This window comes from Portunus trituberculatus, chromosome 20, assembly GCF_017591435.1.
Source record: "Portunus trituberculatus isolate SZX2019 chromosome 20, ASM1759143v1, whole genome shotgun sequence".
Taxonomy (NCBI): domain Eukaryota; kingdom Metazoa; phylum Arthropoda; class Malacostraca; order Decapoda; family Portunidae; genus Portunus; species Portunus trituberculatus.
In genome coordinates, this window is record NC_059274.1 from 10,939,801 (window position 1) to 10,959,878 (window position 20,078).

The window sequence follows — 20,078 nt, forward strand, 5'->3', positions numbered from 1 at the left end:
TTAAATCGTTGTGCCTGCGTGGGGCCTTCAAAACTTTATATATATGCACCAGCGAGGCGCGGGATCACGTGCTCATCTGCCTGCTGAGTGCTCTTGCAATGCAAGGAATTTTTTTTTTTCTTATTGGACAAGGCACGTTTTGTGATGCCTGCATGATTATCTTCATTCTTATTACCCTTATAATCACATATTTTTTTGCAATTCTTACTCCAAATATTAGCTAACTATGTAGATCTCTTGTTTGATCCTTAAGGAAGCCATTGACAACGTGGTGATGACTAACCAGAAGACCATCACAAAAGATAGCAAAAACGAGAATCTCTCTGACCAAGGGATCAGTTCAGCCTTTGCAGTAGTACATAACCTGCATCCACAAGACCAGATGAAGATACTACTATAAAACAATCTATGGAAATTCACTTATTATCTCATGATCATAAACGTCCCCAGATGAGACTGCTTTCTTGATGGACAAACAAAATGAGTTGACACCTCCATCAACTTTTCTTCATTAACTTCTGCAACATTCGCAGTCTTAGATCTAGTTTTGAATCATTAGAATACTACCTCTCCTCTACTAAACCTCATATTTTCCTCACCGTAAAACAACTGTCTAAGGCAACTGACAGTAGCCCATTTTCTGTTCCCTCCTATTTTTTTTTTTTTCTCATTTTCGCTCCAAAGCTGGATGTTGCGTCTATGTTCGCAACGACCTAACTTGCTCTCATGCCAACGCTCTTAGATCTTTTGAGATTTCTACCATTTGTCTTCGACTCAATAGTCACTCTTTAATTTAATATATCTATGCCGTCTATCTCTCCCTTAACTCCTCTGACTATAGTAAATTATTTGACTATTAAATTTCCAAATTGGAGCATATTTTGTCCCTTTATCCTTTCGCGAAAATCTCTATCCTTGGGGATTTCAATGATCACTATCAGTTTTGGCTTTCCTCTGCCTTCATTGACCATCCTGGTGATCTAACCTTCAACTTTGCTATCTTCCATTACCTAGAGCAAATGGTGCAACACCCTACTCGTACAGATTATAGCTTTCCGTCTTGGAGATACGCTTAACATTCTTGATTTATTCCTTACCTTTAATCCATCTTCTTATGCTATTACCCTATCGTCTGCATTGGGTTCTTCTGATCACAATTTCATTTCTGTATCTTGTCCTATTTCTCCAATTCCTCCTCAAGATCCCCCAAGACAGAGGTGCTCCTGGTGTTTTTCCTTTGCCAGTTGGGGGACTCGAGGAGTTATTATGCTGATCTTGTCTGGAATGATTACTTTTTTGTGTGTCAGAGACCCATTTCCGTGTGCTGAATGCATAACAGAAGTGTCTGGCATGGAGGTGTATTTTCCTCATTCTTTTCCTCATTCCAAGTCTGTTCTCCATCTTGCCAGACACTACTTCAATAATGGAAAATGTCAAAATCTTTCAAAATCCAACTCTCCTTGAGACTTCTGGCATCTGGCCAAAAACATCTCCAATACCTTTGCTTCTTCATCTTTCCCTCCTTTGTTTTCACTCTAATGGCACCACTACCATCTCTAAAGCAGAACTCTTCTCTCAAACTCTTGCTAACAGCTCCATCTTAGATGATACTGGTCTTCTCCCTCCCTGTTCTTCCCCCTCTGACTATATCATACTTTCAAATAAAAATCTTCGTAATTATGTTTCCCGTAGCCTCGCTGGCCTAAACCCTCGGAAGGCTTATGGACCTTATGATGTCCCTCCTATTGTTCTCAAAAACTGCTTCCGTGCTTGCACCTTGCCTTGCCAAACTCTTTCAACTATCGACTTCTAACTTTCTATCATGCTGGAAGTTTACCTACATTCAGTCTGTTCCTAGAAAGGGTGATAGTTCTAATCCCTCAAACTACTGCCATATAGTTTTAATCTCTTGCATGTCTAAAGATTTTTCTTAATCTACACTCAATAGGAAGATGCTGAAACATGTCACATCAGTATCTTATATCTATGGTTTCCTTCAAGGTCGCTCTACTGGTGATTTTCTGGCTTTCCTTACCGAGTCTTGGTCATCCTCTTTTAGAGATTTCAGTGAAACATTTGCTGTCGTGTTAGACATATCAAAACCTTTTGATAGAGTCTGGCACAAAGCTCTGATTTCAAAGCTGTCCTCTTACGCATTCCATCCTTCTCTCTGCAGCTTTATCTCTAGTTTCCTTTCCAACAGTTATATTGCAGCTGTGGTATATGCCACTGTTCTTCTCCTAAATCTATTAAGAGTTGTCTTCCTTAGGCAACTGTATTGTTACCCACTTTATATTATTCATTAATGATATTCTTATCAAAACTTCTTGTCCTATCCACTCCTACGCTGATGATACCACCCTACATCTTTTCACGTCTTGTCAGAGACGACCAACCCTTCAGGAAGCCAAGAGATCACGCAGGGACTCCACAGAATGCTTAAATTCTCATTTTTCTAAGATTTCTGATTGGGGCAGAAAAAGCTTAGTAGTGATCAATGCCTCAAAAACTCAATTTCACCATGCACGTATGAACTCCACACAACCTTCCCAACAACTATCCCCTTTTCTTCAATGACATTGAATTTTTTCCTTCTTCTCTACTGAATATCCTCTGCCTGTCCTTTGTTCATAATCTAAACTGGACACTCCACAACACGTCTCTTGATAAAACAGCTTCTATGAAGTTAGGCGTTCTGAGGCGTCTCCACCAATTTTTCTTGCCCCTCCATCTGATAACTCTGTACAAAGGTCTTATCCATCATTGTATTGAGAACTCTTCGCATGTCTGGCGGGGGGGGGAGAGTTTCCACTCACAGTTTTTTTTTTTTAGATAGGGTGGAATCAAATGCTTTTCTTCTCATCAACTCCTCTCCTTTGACTGACTCTCTTCCGCCTCTTTCTCACAGCCGAAATGTTACATCTCTATATTGTATCGTTATTTTCATGGTAAGTGCTCTACTGGTATTGCTAACTGCTAACTCCTGCTGCCTCGCTGCACAAGGCTTTCTTCTTCGTCTCACCACTATTCTGTCCAACTCTCTACTGCAAGTGTTAACCAGTACTCTCAATCATTCATACCTTTCTCTGCCTGTTGATGTTATTCCATCTTCCTGCGACTTAACTTCTAATAATAGGGAAGTTTCAAGACATTTGTCCCAGACATTTGGCTGATTTGATTTTAATCTTTATGGGAACTGGCATTCCAAGTGAGTTTTTTTGTTTAATATGTTATTGCCCTTGGCCAGCTTCCCCTCTTGCATAAAAAAAAAAAGTTAACTCACCTGGTTGCTACCAAGTGCAGTTAAGTTTCGTTTCGGCTGCGTGAAATAACTCACCAGTTCTACTGATTTATTCTCATTCGTAAAAGTTTTCTTCATTTATGTAACAGTATTTGCTCAGTATTATGTATCCATTGACTATAGTATAGCGGTGTAAATTATATTAATGGAGACTATAGAGGGATCTATGCTGGAGGCGTGTAGCTACACTGCAGACTTAACAAATAACTCATGTACTTTGCGAAGAAAATAATTTAAAAATAAATATATTTAAAATTGTCCCAAGACCTTAAAGCAGTGTTCAATATACTAAAAAAGTAGAGATGGTACACTTGTTTACCGTAATCATATAAAAATCAGACGTTCATACCTTACTGAACAGGTCATGGGAAGGTGACTCAAGTATTTACCATTTTCTCCCTATTTTCACACACTTCAATGTGTTTTGATCGATATATGCACATGCATAAAACGTTTATAAAAGACCTACACTGACATAGAGTAGTATCGTGGTTTCCTGAGGGTGAGATGAAATCTAGAATGGCGGGTGAAGACGTGAGAGTTCATCAAAGGTCCGTTATTGACACGTAGCATAGCGCTGAATGTAGGGTCCCTATGTCGACCATGAAAGTGTAAGCAAGAGCCGGTGTGTAGTCCAGGTTTAGAAGGTTCTATGCTATAACTGATAATAATATCAATAACAGAAACAGTAATAATGGTTATGACAATAATAATGATGATAATAATATTGATAATAAAAATAACAATAACAATAATATCAATAATAATAATAAAAATAATAATAATGATAATAATAATAATAATAATAATAATGATAATAATAATAATAATAATAAAAATAATAATAATAATAATTATGAAAAATAATAACATTGATAATAACAATAGTACTACTACTACTACTCCTTCTACTACTACTACTACTACTACTACTACCACCACTATTACTACTACTACAACTACAACTACTACTACTATTACTACTACTATTATTTCTAAAACTAATAATAATAATTATTATTATTATAATAACAATAAAAATAATAATTGAAATAAAAAAAAATGTTTATGCAAGATGGAAACTTGCTAAGGGCAACAAAATGTTAAAAAAAAAAAAAAAAAACTACTTGAACTGTGTTTTCCTTAAAAGGTTGGAAAGGAATTAGGCAAAACACAGGGACAAATGTCTTGGAACCTCTCTCTTCGTAAACGCCAAGTCGTAGGAAGATGGAAATATAGAAGGCAAGGAGTTTCAGAGCTTACCAGAGGAAAGTATAAATGACTGAGAACACTGTTTAATTCTTTTATTAGAGAGTTGGACAGAATAGGGATGAGAGGAAGAAGAAAGCCTTGTGCAGCGAGGCCGCAGGAGGAGGGAAGGCATGCAGTTAGTAAGATCAATAGAGAAGTTAGCATGAAAATTGCGATAAAAGATAGAAAGAGATGCAACATTCCGGTAGTGAGAAAGAGGGTGAAGACAATCAGTCAAAGAAGGGGAGATGATGAGTCGAAAAGCTTTTGATTCCACCCTATCTAATAAAACTTTGTGAGTGGAAGCCCCCCGAACCTGCGGAGAGTAGTTCATACAAGGGCGGGAAAGGCTCTTGTACAAAATTAACAGTTGGAGGGGCGAGAAAAACGGACGGAGACGCCACAAAACACCTATCTTCATGGATCATAATAAATAATATTATCATTTTTATTTTATTGTCATTATTATTATTATTATTATTATTATTATTATTATTATTATTATTATTATTATTATCATTATTATTATCATTATTGTTATTATTTTCTTATTATTAATATTATAATGATAATTAATATTAATAATAATAATAATAATAATAATAATAGTAAGGATAATAATAATAAAAATAATAATAATATTATTATTATTATTATTATTATTATTATCATTATCATTATTATTATTATTGTTACTGCTATTATTATTATTATCATTATTATTAATATCATTATTATTCTTATCATTATGAAAATTACAATGATGCATATAATGATGATAATAGTAAAAAATAACAGTATTAAAATACTAACAATAATAATAATGACATTAAAAGTAATAATAATAATAATGATAATAATAATAATAATAATAATAATAATAATAATAATAATAATAAAATAATAATAATAAAATAATAATGATAACAATAATAATAAGAATAATAAAAATAATAGTAATAATAATAATAATAATAATAATAATAATAATAATAATAATAATAATAATAATAATAAAAATAATAATAAAAACAATAATAACAATAACAATAATATAAGTAAGAAAAATAATAAGTGATAATAATAATAATAATAATAATAACAACAATAATAATAATAATAATAATAATAATAATAATAATAATAATAAAAATAATTATAATAATAATTATTATTATTATTATTATTATTATTATAGTAGCAACAATAATGATATTAATAAGAATAAGGAAGAATAAAACAATAGTAGAAACAACAAAAACAGCAATAACAAAACAAAAAGAAACAACAAAAACAACAATAACAACAAAACTAAAACGACAACAATAACAAGAAATATATGATCAAGACGCAGTATGTATGTCTAAGTAAGACTATGACATCAAGCCATCAAGGGGGACGTGAAAGCGAAGACAGCACGTTCAGGCTTGACTTACCATAAATACTATCCAATTACAGCTTAAGGCGAGATGGTTCCTGTTCTTCCAAATGCAATATCACCATGTCAAACAAACATTTTTTTTATTTCTTATCAATCTACTCTTCTTTTATAGACTGGGCAGAGAGAGAGAGAGAGAGAGAGAGAGAGAGAGAGAGAGAGATTTCCCCTTGTTACTGCAAGTGCCTAGCTCCTAGTGTTGTTGTTTTTTTCGATGTAGCTACCTCATTTTACTCTATATGCAGGTACTCGTTACGTACATCTAGAATTCTTTCAAGAACATAGTTTATTGAAATTTTCTTCCATCACTAATCTTTACATGTCTATAATCGTTACATACATTTTCAATTACCGGTGAAGTCTGATACGTCACACGATTTTGCTACAAGATCATATTATTTTTAAGTTTGACTCTTTACAACCTCGCATGAACAAATGTGTCTTCCATAAAACTAGATCTAGGATGACACAGCATTACAACCTGTGAAAGCAATATGCTCCAACAATCTGAGTATGCCTAAGCAATATGGAGAAGCAGTTTCTTAGCAATATGCTCCAACAATCTATGTATACCTAAACAATACATGGAGAAGCAATTTCTTATGCCCTTTTCTTCATGTTAACGTAGAACTCAACTACAATGCTTTATGTTTTATTTCAATATAACTAAACATACGAAGGTAAGTCATATAGGTTGTGAATCTCGTCTATATTTATTTCTTTTTTTACTAAACTTCTTGACTACATTTGCACATTCCTTCAAGACTCAAAGTCATCTATTTTCTTGCAGTATTGATTTTAGAAGAATCGAAACGCCAAAAATTTTGACGAATTAAAAAAAAAATATTTCTTTTAATAATGATATATGAGCAGCTAGAAACAGAAAAAAAGACTATTAAAATCAATCCTCAAAACTATTTGTTTCTTAATTGTGTACTCGTATATCACCACATTTATAAATCTACGTTTGAAAACTAATTAGTTAAACATTTACATACAATTGTAAAGAGAAAAAAATAAATGAATGTAATATGAAAGGCATTGCCCCCCGACAAGAAAAAAAAAATAAATAAATAAAATAAAAAATATCGAAAAACAATGACAGCGGTAAAAAGCAGCAACCATCATCATCATCAGCAGCAGCAGCAGCACTAGTACCATCAATAGCAATAAAATTAATGAAAAAAAATTGATGGAAAATAATAGAAATAATAAGAAAATAATAATAAGAATAATGATAATAAAAAATAATAATAATAATAATAATAATAATAATAATAATAAGAAGAAGAAGAAGAAGAAGAAGAAAAATAGCAATAATAATAATAATAATAATAATAATAATAATAATAATAATAATAATGATAATGAAAAAAAATAATAAAAAGATAAACTCGATATTCATAATATGTCCACGCTATTGACACCGTGATGGTGCCACCACTGCATACTTGCGTCACAGTGCATCATAACACCACTTCATAATATTCGACAACAAAGAATATTGTGAGAGACTGGACAGAGAACAAATCAGTGATGAGAGTAAGCGGAGAAAAATCATGAATAAATATAATTATAAGAGAAGAAAAAAATTCCACGATCGTTACATAACACCAAGTCGAGCAGCCTGTGAAGAGGGTACATGAGGGAGGCTGCGTTATGCTGCTGAGACCTTGAATTAGAGTTCTCAGTCATGGTGCGAATGGAAGTTAACCCTCCGCTATCTGTTATATAGAGAGGCTCCAACGCTTACACCCTGAGACTTTAGAACAATTGTCTCATTATCAGAAGCCTCAGCAGGAGTTTTGGGCCACCTGACACACAGGAATCATGAAGTTTCTGGTGAGTTTACTTGATTTTGTTCTTGAAAAATGCATGTATGGGTAAGTCGAGAGTTCTGTCTTTGATATCACAACATTTCAACTAAATCCCAAAATAACAAGCTGAATTATATGCCTGAAGTATATGCTTGTGTGTGAGGGATGGGATGGGAGGAGGACGATTTTTTTTTTTTTTTTCGTTCTTCTAAGATCTTTTATATTAATCCACTTGTATATGTGTGTGTGTGTGTGTGTGTGTGTGTGTGTGTGTGTGTGTGTGTGTGTGTGTGTGTGTGTGTGTGTGTGTGTGCGTGCGTGCGTGCGTGCGTGCGTGCGTGCGTGCGTGCGTCCGTGTGTGCGTGCGTGCGTGCGTGCGTGATGCGAGCGTGCGTGCGTGATGCGAGCGTGCGTGCGTGCGTGATGCGAGCATGCGTGCGTGCGTGATGCGAGCGTGCGTGCGTGCATGCGTGCGTGCGTGCGTGCGTGCGTCTGTGCGTGGGAGGTGGGGGAGACATCCTGTTGTTTTTTCGTTGTTCTAAAATTTTTCCGTATAACTCCACTTTGCAGGTAATCATGTGTGTGTTCGCCGCGAGCGTACATTTCACAGAGCCCTTTTTGCACCAAATTCTTGCCATTGGACCTTCTGGCGTTGTGAAACCGATGGCGGTTGATCTCAATCCTTTGTACCAGTTCATGAAGTACCAAAGATTCCTCGCTGGCCACAGAATACAGAACCTTGATAAAAGGTACAGGTTGAGCCTTGAGGCAGCCAACGACAACGTTGCGATGGCTGACAAGGAGGTCATCTCAAAGGATGGCAATAAGGTGCAGCTCTCTGACCGAGAACTTTCCCGCACCAAACGCTCCGTTCTGGAGTGGCCTTTGCAGTGGTCCCGCTTCCGCAAGACTGAATAAAGACATTATTCCAGAAATTAAGCCAGCTACAAAACAATCAACGGTAATTCACGTAATAGCTCATGACTGCACTGGTAATGTAAGAACACATATTATGGGCAGATGACAGTACCTATAGTAACACCGAACACAAACTTCTCCCTAGTCACTCTTATTTGAATTTACTTGCCCTTCTCAATCAGTTATGTAAGCTAACAAGCTCATTAGACGTATACTGATACAATAACGCAATTACACAAAAATATGATGATTTTTTTTCGTTATTATTTCCTTTCATTTATTTCATTAGTTATACACATCAATAAAATGTATTCGACCCGCAATAGACCTTTCAACAAGAATAATGGAAAAAAAAATAAAATGAATAAATGAAAATATAGAAAATGCATACGTACACGCATACATGCATGTATAAACAACAAGATCAATTAGAATTGTGACAATGCAAGGCACACACATAGCAACACCAATAATTGTATTATGTTCAAGATACGTGTTTTATATTTTGAAGTTCAAATTCTGTAGTTGTAATATATGCACGAAGTCTTTGTGTTTGTCACATTCGATATTCATCCAGTTAGCTTTGCGTCGTGATGAAAGATGGTCCACTTCAATGTGATAATGCATGATATCCATTGAAAAGTAATTTGTGCATGCTTGAACAAAATATGAAAAACGCTTTTATTTAATCATATGTTATAATATATTAAAACTGCAGTTTGTTACATTTACTCACTCTTCAATAACTTTGTAAACACATGCGAATTACATTATTTGTGAATTTTTTTAAAACTTCTTTTATCATTTCTTGCCTACAACCACATATACCTTCAAGACTCAAAATCAAACGTATTCATCGGATATCAATTTCAGAATCTTCAATATACCTGATAATAATATCAGTAATAATATTAGTAATGATAATGATGATCATGATAATAATAATTATAATAATAATAATATTAATAATAATATTAATAATAAATAAATAGTAATAATTAACATTATTATTATTATTATTATTATTATTATTATTATTATTATTGTAAAAATATAATGAAAATAATAATGATAGTTATAATAATAAAAGCAATAGTAATGATAATAATAATAATAATAATAATAATAAAAATATTAATAATAATAATAATGATAATAATAATAATAATAATAATAATAATAATAATAATAATAATAATAATGATAAAAATAATAATAATAATAATAATAATAATAATAAAAATAATAATAATAATAATAATAATAAAAATAATAGTGATAGTGATAATGATACTACTACTACTACTACTACTACTACTACTACTACTACTACTACTAATACTACTACCACTACTGCTACTACTACTACTTCTACTACTACCAGTAATAATAATAATAATAATAATAATAATAATAATAATAATAATAAAAAAAAAAAAAAAAAATATATATATATATATATATATATATATATATATATATATATATATTATTATTATTATCATCATTATTATTATCATTATCAATATTATTATATATATATATATATATATATATATATATATATATATATATATATATATATATATATATATATATATATATATATATATATATATATATATATATATATATATATATATATATATATATATATATATATATATATATATATATATATATATATATATATATATATATATATATATATATATATATAATCATTTCATTCTTTTAATTATTATGATCTCAAAACTGACTGAGGATGGCATCATTATTCACTTGCGTCTTTGTACTTCATAATATTGAATGCTAACATTGATCTTTCGTATTTCATAACGTACTATGTGGTGAAGGACTCATAATATTCAATGTACTCATGATATAAAGAAATAAAAAAAAAAAGCTTATATGACTACTGTTACGAGGTGTCCGTGCCTGGCGCTGCATGAGGAAAACAGCATTATGTTATTCAGACAGCCATTGTTAAAGTTGCCAATTACGGTGCGGATGGGAAAGACCACTCCTAAAGTCAGTAGTATATATAGAGAGGTTCCAAGACTCACTCCAGGACAAAGATCCAATACACAAAATCCTGAACACAAATTCTCGGCAATCTGATTCAAGGAGGAGCCATGGACATTCTAGTAGGTTCATTTTAATTCTAGTTATGGAGATATAAACGTAAGAATTAAGGTTATGTTTGGTCTTTCACATTTTATGGTAAAAAATATAAAAATAAATAAATAAATGAATAATCAGTTATACATAGAGCCGCACAACCTCCTCTAATGTGCCTGTCACAAGTACACAGTAACACAAAATTTCCTATTTTGTGTTGAGCTTTGTCTTGAGAATTGAATTAACAATAAGATAGAATAACTTTCATAAAATAAATCAGTAAGTTCTCCTTTACCTTCTCTTTGCAGGTAGTTATATGTGTACTCGTTGTGAAGATGAGTGCACAACTCGAGGATTCCAGGATTGTTAAATCTTGATGAAGCTAACTTTCAATGTTCACCTGCCTATCTTCTTAGGTTTAGACTTGTTGAACCACGGGACTTCCAAGGTGCAAACCGCGAAAGTTTGAACCTGACATACTGTGAGTGGCAAACCGACCTCCAGTGCGGTTCAGTGTTGTTCGGACATCAGCGGAGGATGGATGTGGCAAATTTCTTGCTGAGGGAATCCCATTCTTCGTAGACGCCATTAGCTACAGTTACCCAGGCTTTATCTTTTGCCATTCTATCTTTATACTGATCACAATCCTTGTCCCAGATAGCAGGCTGTTGTTCTACCATAGAAATAATCACTTCCGCAGACATATTCAAAAAGTTCACAATTGATATCTGTATATTATTTCTGAAAAACAAACAGGAGTGTGAGCGAGAAACAAAGTGCACCTGATGAATGCTTCAAAGCTACTGCAGATCAAAGTCATCACAGGCAGGGTTGCCAACTTTGGAATTACAATATTACTGAATGATACTATTTTCTTGTTAGTTTAAAGTCACTTCTACCCATATTGATGAGATTTGTATTAATAGTGAAGCAATGAAAATATAAGGAAATAATAGAAGTGATACATTGAGATTTTCAACATACTTACATTAGTAGAAATATATATATATATATATATATATATATATATATATATATATATATATATATATATATATATATATATATATATATATATATATATATATATATATATATATATATATATACCAGAGAAGATTAGTGTTTTTCCCGCCGCCGCGCACGGCATAGTATGTCAGTAGCCATAGCTTAACATGTGTTGACTCTGAAAACCGCGACCGCGCGCGGTCGCGGTTTTGATTTTTCCCGCCAACATTTGCGGCAGAAAAAAATCAGACAACGGCAACCGCGACCGCGCGCGGCGTCGGTTTCTCTAGTATGTCAGGTCCCATAGGATAACACATGCTGGCGGTTTTTTTTTTCACCGCTGCCGCGCGCGGCAACGGTTTGCCGCGTCTAGTATGTCACTACACTAAGGATGGTAGCATCACAACACTAACCGACCAAGGGCTTTCTCGCCTCAACCGTAGCATCGATGGTTACGAGAGAGTACCAAATAACCACTTTTGGAAGAGTTTACTCTCTCATCTTGAAATGAGTCCGTTTGAAAAGAAACATCACCGAGATCACGTATTACAAACTAAAGAGATAAAAAATTAACCCATAAATCTACATTTATAAAATACCTTACTTTTATTTCTGAAGAACATATATTTCCAACATATAACAAACACACGCATAACGTTACAAATGTCGATGAAGACTGAAAACTAATGGTATCTAATGAGATAACAACATACAGCCATTTTTTTTCTTCTTACTTCTTTCTGGTCCCTAATTCATTAGGTTACTATTATGTAATATATGCAATATCTGTTTTATATAAGGTAAATTCTGTTATTGGGTAAAAAAAAAATCAACTCCTAGGAGAGAAAAGATTTTTTCTTTTTTAAGTAAGATTAGTAATTATCCAAGAGCAACAAAATTATTAAAAAAAAAAGGCCGCTGACGTGCCGGTCGCTAAACAAAGCAAATGGAGAGAGGACTCCTTGGCTGGTATATGAGTTATCTTTTTTTTTTTTATTTCAAATGAAGAATGTATGTGTAGCTAGGAGCATATAGTTTTGTGTGAAGATAGATTGTCTTTAGAAGGCAGGATGTGACTGCCCCCTGTGTTGTGAGACATAAAATGACACAACTGACTTTTATTCTTATCAAAGTTAAAAAAAATTTAAATACATTACTGTTAGCTGAAAATAAGTCCATTACCTGTAGCAAAAAACTGTCTGTATGATTTTCTTGGTATTTAAGAGTTTGACTTATCTATGTTGATTATATTCTTATGTTTGCAAAAATGTGTAAATTATTACCCTACATACAATAGTGGCCTGACCAGCGCCAAGTATAATTTTAGTATTACTTCAGGACTCCTGCTTTTAACACTTCTAAAAATGAAACCTAATACTCTATTCGCCTTATTTCTGGCCTCGATACATTGCTTCCTTGTAACCGAGATCAGAGCTAACTATGACTCCTAAATCTTTCTCATACTTGGACCTTCTTAGTGCCACGTTATCTATTGTGTACCTATTGCTTGGATTATCTCTACCTACGCTTAGTACCCTGCACTTGTTAATATTGAACTGCATTAACCATATATCTGTCCTTTCTTTCATCCTATCCAAAGTCAGCCTGCAAAGCTTTGGCATCCGAATCGGACGTAATTAGTCTACCTATAATTGTGTCGTCTGCAAATTTACTGATATCACTATTAATTCCACAATCCAAGTCGTTGATATATATTAGAAATAATAATGGCCCTAAACTGAGCCCTGTGGCACCCCACTAACTACTCCCAACTCGGAATTAGATCCATTAATTACTACCCTTTGTCGCCTGCCGTCTAATCATGCTTTAATCCAGCTTAATATTCTACCCTCTATACCGTGTGCTTTAACCTTTTTTAAGATTTCCTCTATCTATGCTAAGTACTTTCTACTTGCCAATGTTGAATTGTATTTGCCACGACAAAGAGAAAATTTTGAATGAAATGAAAAAGAAAAAGAGATAAAGTACAGTTTTACTTCCGTGAGAGTAGCTAAAAGATTTTGTGTCATTTATTCTCTCTCTCTCTCTCTCTCTCTCTCTCTCTCTCTCTCTCTCTCTCTCTCTCTCTCTCTCTCTCTCTCTCTCTCTCTCTCTCTCTCTCTCTCTCTCTCTCTCTCTCTCTCTCTCTCTCTCTCTCTCTCTCTCTCTCTCTCTCTCTCTCTCTCTTTGGCTGAAATGTATTCCTGACTCTTTGAGAGATGATGCTCGGCAGATTGAGAAAAAGTACGCGTCATTACATTGAACACTGAAGAACCCTCAAGTCTCTGCCAACACGATGAGGCAGGCACTCGGATCTTAGCATTCCCGCTGCGCCAGGCACTCTTCCGCTACTTCACTCGCTGCATATGGAATCAACGGAAGGACGCGCCACGCACCGCCTCTCCTAAAACTGAATCGGAAACTCGGGCCTGCCTAGATACGAGTACCTCCTGAGATCTGTTCTAATAAAAACGACTTGGGAATAAAAGGCAAGAGGAAGCGGCGAGGGACTGGCTATTGTTTGGTAGAATGATAACTTCATGGTACTGATTATTTCCTTTAGGACATGAGGTTATCTAAGGCAATCTTAATAGACTCATTCAGTAAAAGTACACGGGCATTCAAGAGTAAATATGTAAACGTAATCCATTCAAGACGCTCATATTTATCACCCCATGGTCCAGCTTCTGAGATAATTTCGGTACAACTCACGCCTTGGATGAGCGTCTGTAGAGCGTAAAGGCCGTCCTGGTCGTGAAGTCCTTGCGACTTCGTGCCCTTCCCGGCCTAGAAGCTTTGATCTTGGTGACGCTCTGAATACTTGGGACGTGATAGGTCACGGTACACGAAGGATGACAACGAAAAAAAAACCGGTGAATAAAAAGAGACACCAAATGGAATCTGAAGTTCTTGGCCGCAACTATATATGGATAAGATGGTTTTATTTTTACTGACTTCAATGTTGTCCTTGAACGCAACACCCCGACGTTATTGTTGCTAAGGCGCCTTGTTTTGTGCATAACATTACGACTCCCTGTCACGGAAAATTGCATGGTTGAAAAACAACATTTGCAGGCTTTACTTCACGTTTTAGTTTTACTGGTTCATCACTGTCTCATTTTCTTAATCTGCACAATTGTTCGTGATGGCAGAGTTCGTTAAATGTAGCTTACACTAAGAATGGGTTGAACTTTAGTTCGAGGGAATGGCGTCTACACACTCCAATTACAGGCATTTATGTACATTAGTAATAGTAACGCATAGGGAGCTGCGTGCCGGTCCAATATTAAAGTTCATATATGTTGCTGACATCTACAAAAGGCAATTCCATTTCTCAAGCATAAAATGCACTGCACAAAAACACACATATATGCACAACAAAGAAAATAACAACTCACAATAAAGATAATCTGACAAATTTCATGCACAACCAACATGCAAACAGGCCACGGTGGAGACGAGGGGGTGAAGGACGAAGCTTTGACGCGACATGCCAGGTGTGATGGCTCCAAAATTGAAAACATGTATTTCGTCCACATCCTTCCGAATACACAAGTGTGTGGAATACCCTGAGTCGACAACAAACATTTCACGATGCATATCCCAGCGTGTAAACCCTCTCCGGAATGAGACGAAGGGAAGGATAGATATTTTTTGGTAGATTCAAAAAGCCCAGTTTACGTATCAGATATTCATGTTATTCCGGACTCCCAGAGGGCAAGCTGGTCGATCCACCTGGGAACTACTATAAAGGTGAGTGGCAGGTGAGAGACACACCTACTTCTGCCACTCCCGAATTTTTTTCCTGGTAGAACCTGTGCCCACCTGCGAGACTCCACCTTGCTAATGGTAATAAGTAAGCGAGGAACCATAATATGTAATTGCACTTTCATGATCACTACACTAGCGTTATCATTCCTATACAACATGCATAGAATCCTCCTATGCATGGCCTCATATCGATAAAAATAGAGAAGGCACATGATGGAACACAATGGAACAAGAAGCTTTCTCTCCACCTTTGTTCCTCGGGCGGCTTCAATTAAGTTGGCGTTTTGTAGGTACACCGCCCACAGTTTTTATCCCCTTCCCTGATCACTGGTCACACAACACAGCACACACACACACACACACACACACACACACACACACACACACACACACACACACACACACACACACACACACACACACACACACACACACACACACACACACTGGCCTTGCTCACTCCTTTATCTTACCAGATGATCAGCTTCACGTGTCTGATGCGGGTAAAAGATTACAGTTAAAAAATATTTCTAATTCTGAAGTTTTTATCCCTGAACAATGCTAAACCTGCCCCTCATCTTATTTCTTTTTCATGAGCCACCTTTAAAGTTTTCGGTAGTTCAAAATCATGTATTGCAACCTGTAGAGCGTTCTAGTAAAATTGATATTGCTTCCTGCCCCTTTACGTCATCTTCATGAGAGAGAGAACGGAAAAGAGTTTAGGATTTCACTTTAACACATTTAGAAGTTAAAATGCAGCGTAAAACTAATCGATTCACTTTCTTTATTAATACTTATCATGGTCACTTCCTAATGCTGCAGTTTAACCGCACGAAAAAACAAACACACACACACACACACACACACACACACACACACACACACACACACACACACACCACGTAGTGTAGTGGTTAGCACGCTCGACTCACAATCGAGAGGGCCGGGTTCGAGTCCCGGGGAGGCGAGGCAAATGGACAAGCCTCTTAATGTGTAGTCTCTGTTCACCTAGCAATAAATAGGTACGGGATGTAACTCGAGGGGTTGTGGTCTCGCTTCCCCGGTGTGTGTTGTGTGTTGATGTGGTCTCAGTCCTTCCTGAAGATCGGTCTATGAGCTCTGAGATCGCTCAGTAATGGGAAAGACTGCCTGGGTGACCAGCAGACGACCGAGGTGAATTACATGCACACACACACACACACACACACACACACACACACACACACACACTGTTAGCATATATAATTAAGTTTTATATATATATATATATATATATATATATATATATATATATATATATATATATATATATATATATATATATATATATATATATATATATATATATATATATATATATATATATATATATATATATATATATATATATATATATATATATATATATATATATATATATATATATATATATATATATATATATATATATATATATATATATATATATATATATATATATATATATATATATATATATATATATATATATATATATATATATATATATATATATATATATATATATATATATATATATATATATATATATATATATATATATATATATATATATATATATATATATATATATATATATATATATATATATATATATATATATATATATATATATATATATATATATATATATATATATATATATATATATATATATATATATATATATATATATATATATATATATATATATATATATATATATATATATATATATATATATATATATATATATATATATATATATATATATATATATATATATATATATATATATATATATATATATATATATATATATATATATATATATATATATATATATATATATATATATATATATATATATATATATATATATATATATATATATATATATATATATATATATATATATATATATATATATATATATATATATATATATATATATATATATATATATATATATATATATATATATATATATATATATATATATATATATATATATATATATATATATATATATATATATATATATATATATATATATATATATATATATATATATATATATATATATATATATATATATATATATATATATATATATATATATATATATATATATATATATATATATATATATATATATATATATATATATATATATATATATATATATATATATATATATATATATATATATATATATATATATATATATATATATATATATATATATATATATATATATATATATATATATATATATATATATATATATATATATATATATATATATATATATATATATATATATATATATATATATATATATATATATATATATATATATATATATATATATATATATATATATATATATATATATATATATATATATATATATATATATATATATATATATATATATATATATATATATATATATATATATATATATATATATATATATATATATATATATATATATATATATATATATATATATATATATATATATATATATATATATATATATATATATATATATATATATATATATATATATATATATATATATATATATATATATATATATATATATATATATATATATATATATATATATATATATATATATATATATATATATATATATATATATATATATATATATATATATATATATATATATATATATATATATATATATATATATATATATATATATATATATATATATATATATATATATATATATATATATATATATATATATATATATATATATATATATATATATATATATATATATATATATATATATATATACCTTGATTAAAAAAAGTTGAATATCGATGTGTGCAAACATAAGGTAAAGAGATAAATTTCTGAAATATAAGTGAAAATATATCTTCAAAGTTAAATTTATTCACTGCAGTAACCAAACCACACTTAAATGACAATCAGTCTTGACCTAAATCCTTCAATCACTCTAAACACAAAATAGAGTCCGTCAGCGCAGTGTGGATGTTATGCGGGATCAGAGTGTGAATCCATTTTTTTGGGAAGGGGAGAGAGTGACGGGGAAAGGGGAAGGAAAACAATATGGTAACATGGACATGATTTCTCAACTAATAAGAAGTATTACCACACTGAAGAGGAAACTCCATGAATAACCATGACACGATGATATGAAAATGATATGTAATGTACAGGAAAAACGAGGTCATTGGGACTTTGGCCTTAAATAGATTATTAAGCAGTTGGTTCTGTCGCATGGAAAAAAACAGCAACAAGCTAAGACACATCTCGTCTCACCTCAACCTTCGAACACCAATAGAACACTCATGTCTTTTCTTAGTATGTAAAATGTTCGAAAATAATTGATATATTACAGGGAAAAGAAAGTAAATAGATGTGTTGCTTAAAAAAAAAAATGTTTGCCAATTAATTATCCAACACTGAATAACAACCTGGCTGAGCGTTTCACATGGCTAATTTTGCGGAAACATAGCAGAGGATTGATCACTGAGCTACTTAAATAATACAAAGTGATGTACGAAAATTAAGATAATGACAACTACTAATTAAAAGAAAAGGCTCTGTGCAGCGGGATGGCCGGATATGAGGAGGTATTTGCATATCAAACTAAGGAATAACTGTTACTTCCTTGCCTTGGACTGTGTTGAATACTAAGACGTTAGGAAAGGTGACTGATAAATGAATGAGAGAGAGAGAGAGAGAGAGAGAGAGAGAGAGAGAGAGAGAGAGAGAGAGAGAGAGAGAGAGAGAGAGAGAGAGAGAGAGAGAGAGAGAGAGAGAGAGAGAGAGAGAGAGAGAGAGAGAGAGAGAGAGAGAGAGAGAGAGAGAGAGAGAGAGAGAGAGAGAGAGAGAGAGAGAGAGAGAGAGAGAGAGAGAGAGAGAGAGAGAGAGAGAGAGAGAGAGAGAGAGAGAGAGAGACTTTAACAAACTCTGAGAAAGAATAAGTCTTACTTCTGTCATTCTTGTGGAGTAAATCCACAATTTTCTTATGATAAAGAAGAAAGGAACATTGAAGACACTGACATATACGAGTCTCAAAGTTTAAAATACAATGTGTGTGTGTGTGTGTGTGTGTGTGTGTGTGTGTGTGTGTGTGTGTGTGTGTGTGTGTGTGTGTGTGTGTGTGTGTGTGTGTGTATGTGTGTGTGTGATGTTTGTGTGTGTGTCTGTGCGTGTGTCTGTGCGTGTGTGTGTGTGTGTGTGTGTGTGTGTGTGTGTGTGTGTGTGTGTGTGTGTGTGTGTGTGTGTGTGTGTGTGTGTGTGTGTGTGTGTGTGTGTGTGTGTGTAGCCAAGGAACGCAGCACGCCTTTTCACACCTCAGCACTTATTGCCACTCGAAACACGCCTTTCCTCGGGACGTCGGGCCGCGAGAACACTCAGC

The 20,078-nt window shown here is 32.7% G+C and overlaps 1 protein-coding gene across 4 annotated transcripts in view; it reads left to right on the forward strand.

Moving 5' to 3' along the window:
• The first annotated feature begins 7,687 nt into the window (after positions 1-7,687).
• Positions 7,688-20,078, forward strand: part of LOC123506603 — a 25,701-nt gene continuing 13,310 nt past the window's right edge. The window contains exons 1-3 of one of the 4 annotated variants that reach the window (XR_006675473.1): positions 7,707-7,832; positions 8,378-8,768; positions 11,263-13,122. Coding sequence is in view for 3 of the 4 variants with exons in the window: in XM_045258844.1 (XP_045114779.1) it covers positions 7,821-7,832; positions 8,378-8,725 (360 nt within the window). In the remaining variant the exon portion in view is untranslated. Of the gene's footprint in view, positions 7,833-8,377; positions 9,660-11,262; positions 13,123-20,078 lie in introns of those variants that run through there. The other 3 variants (XM_045258844.1, XM_045258846.1, XM_045258845.1) reach the window with 3 other exon arrangements.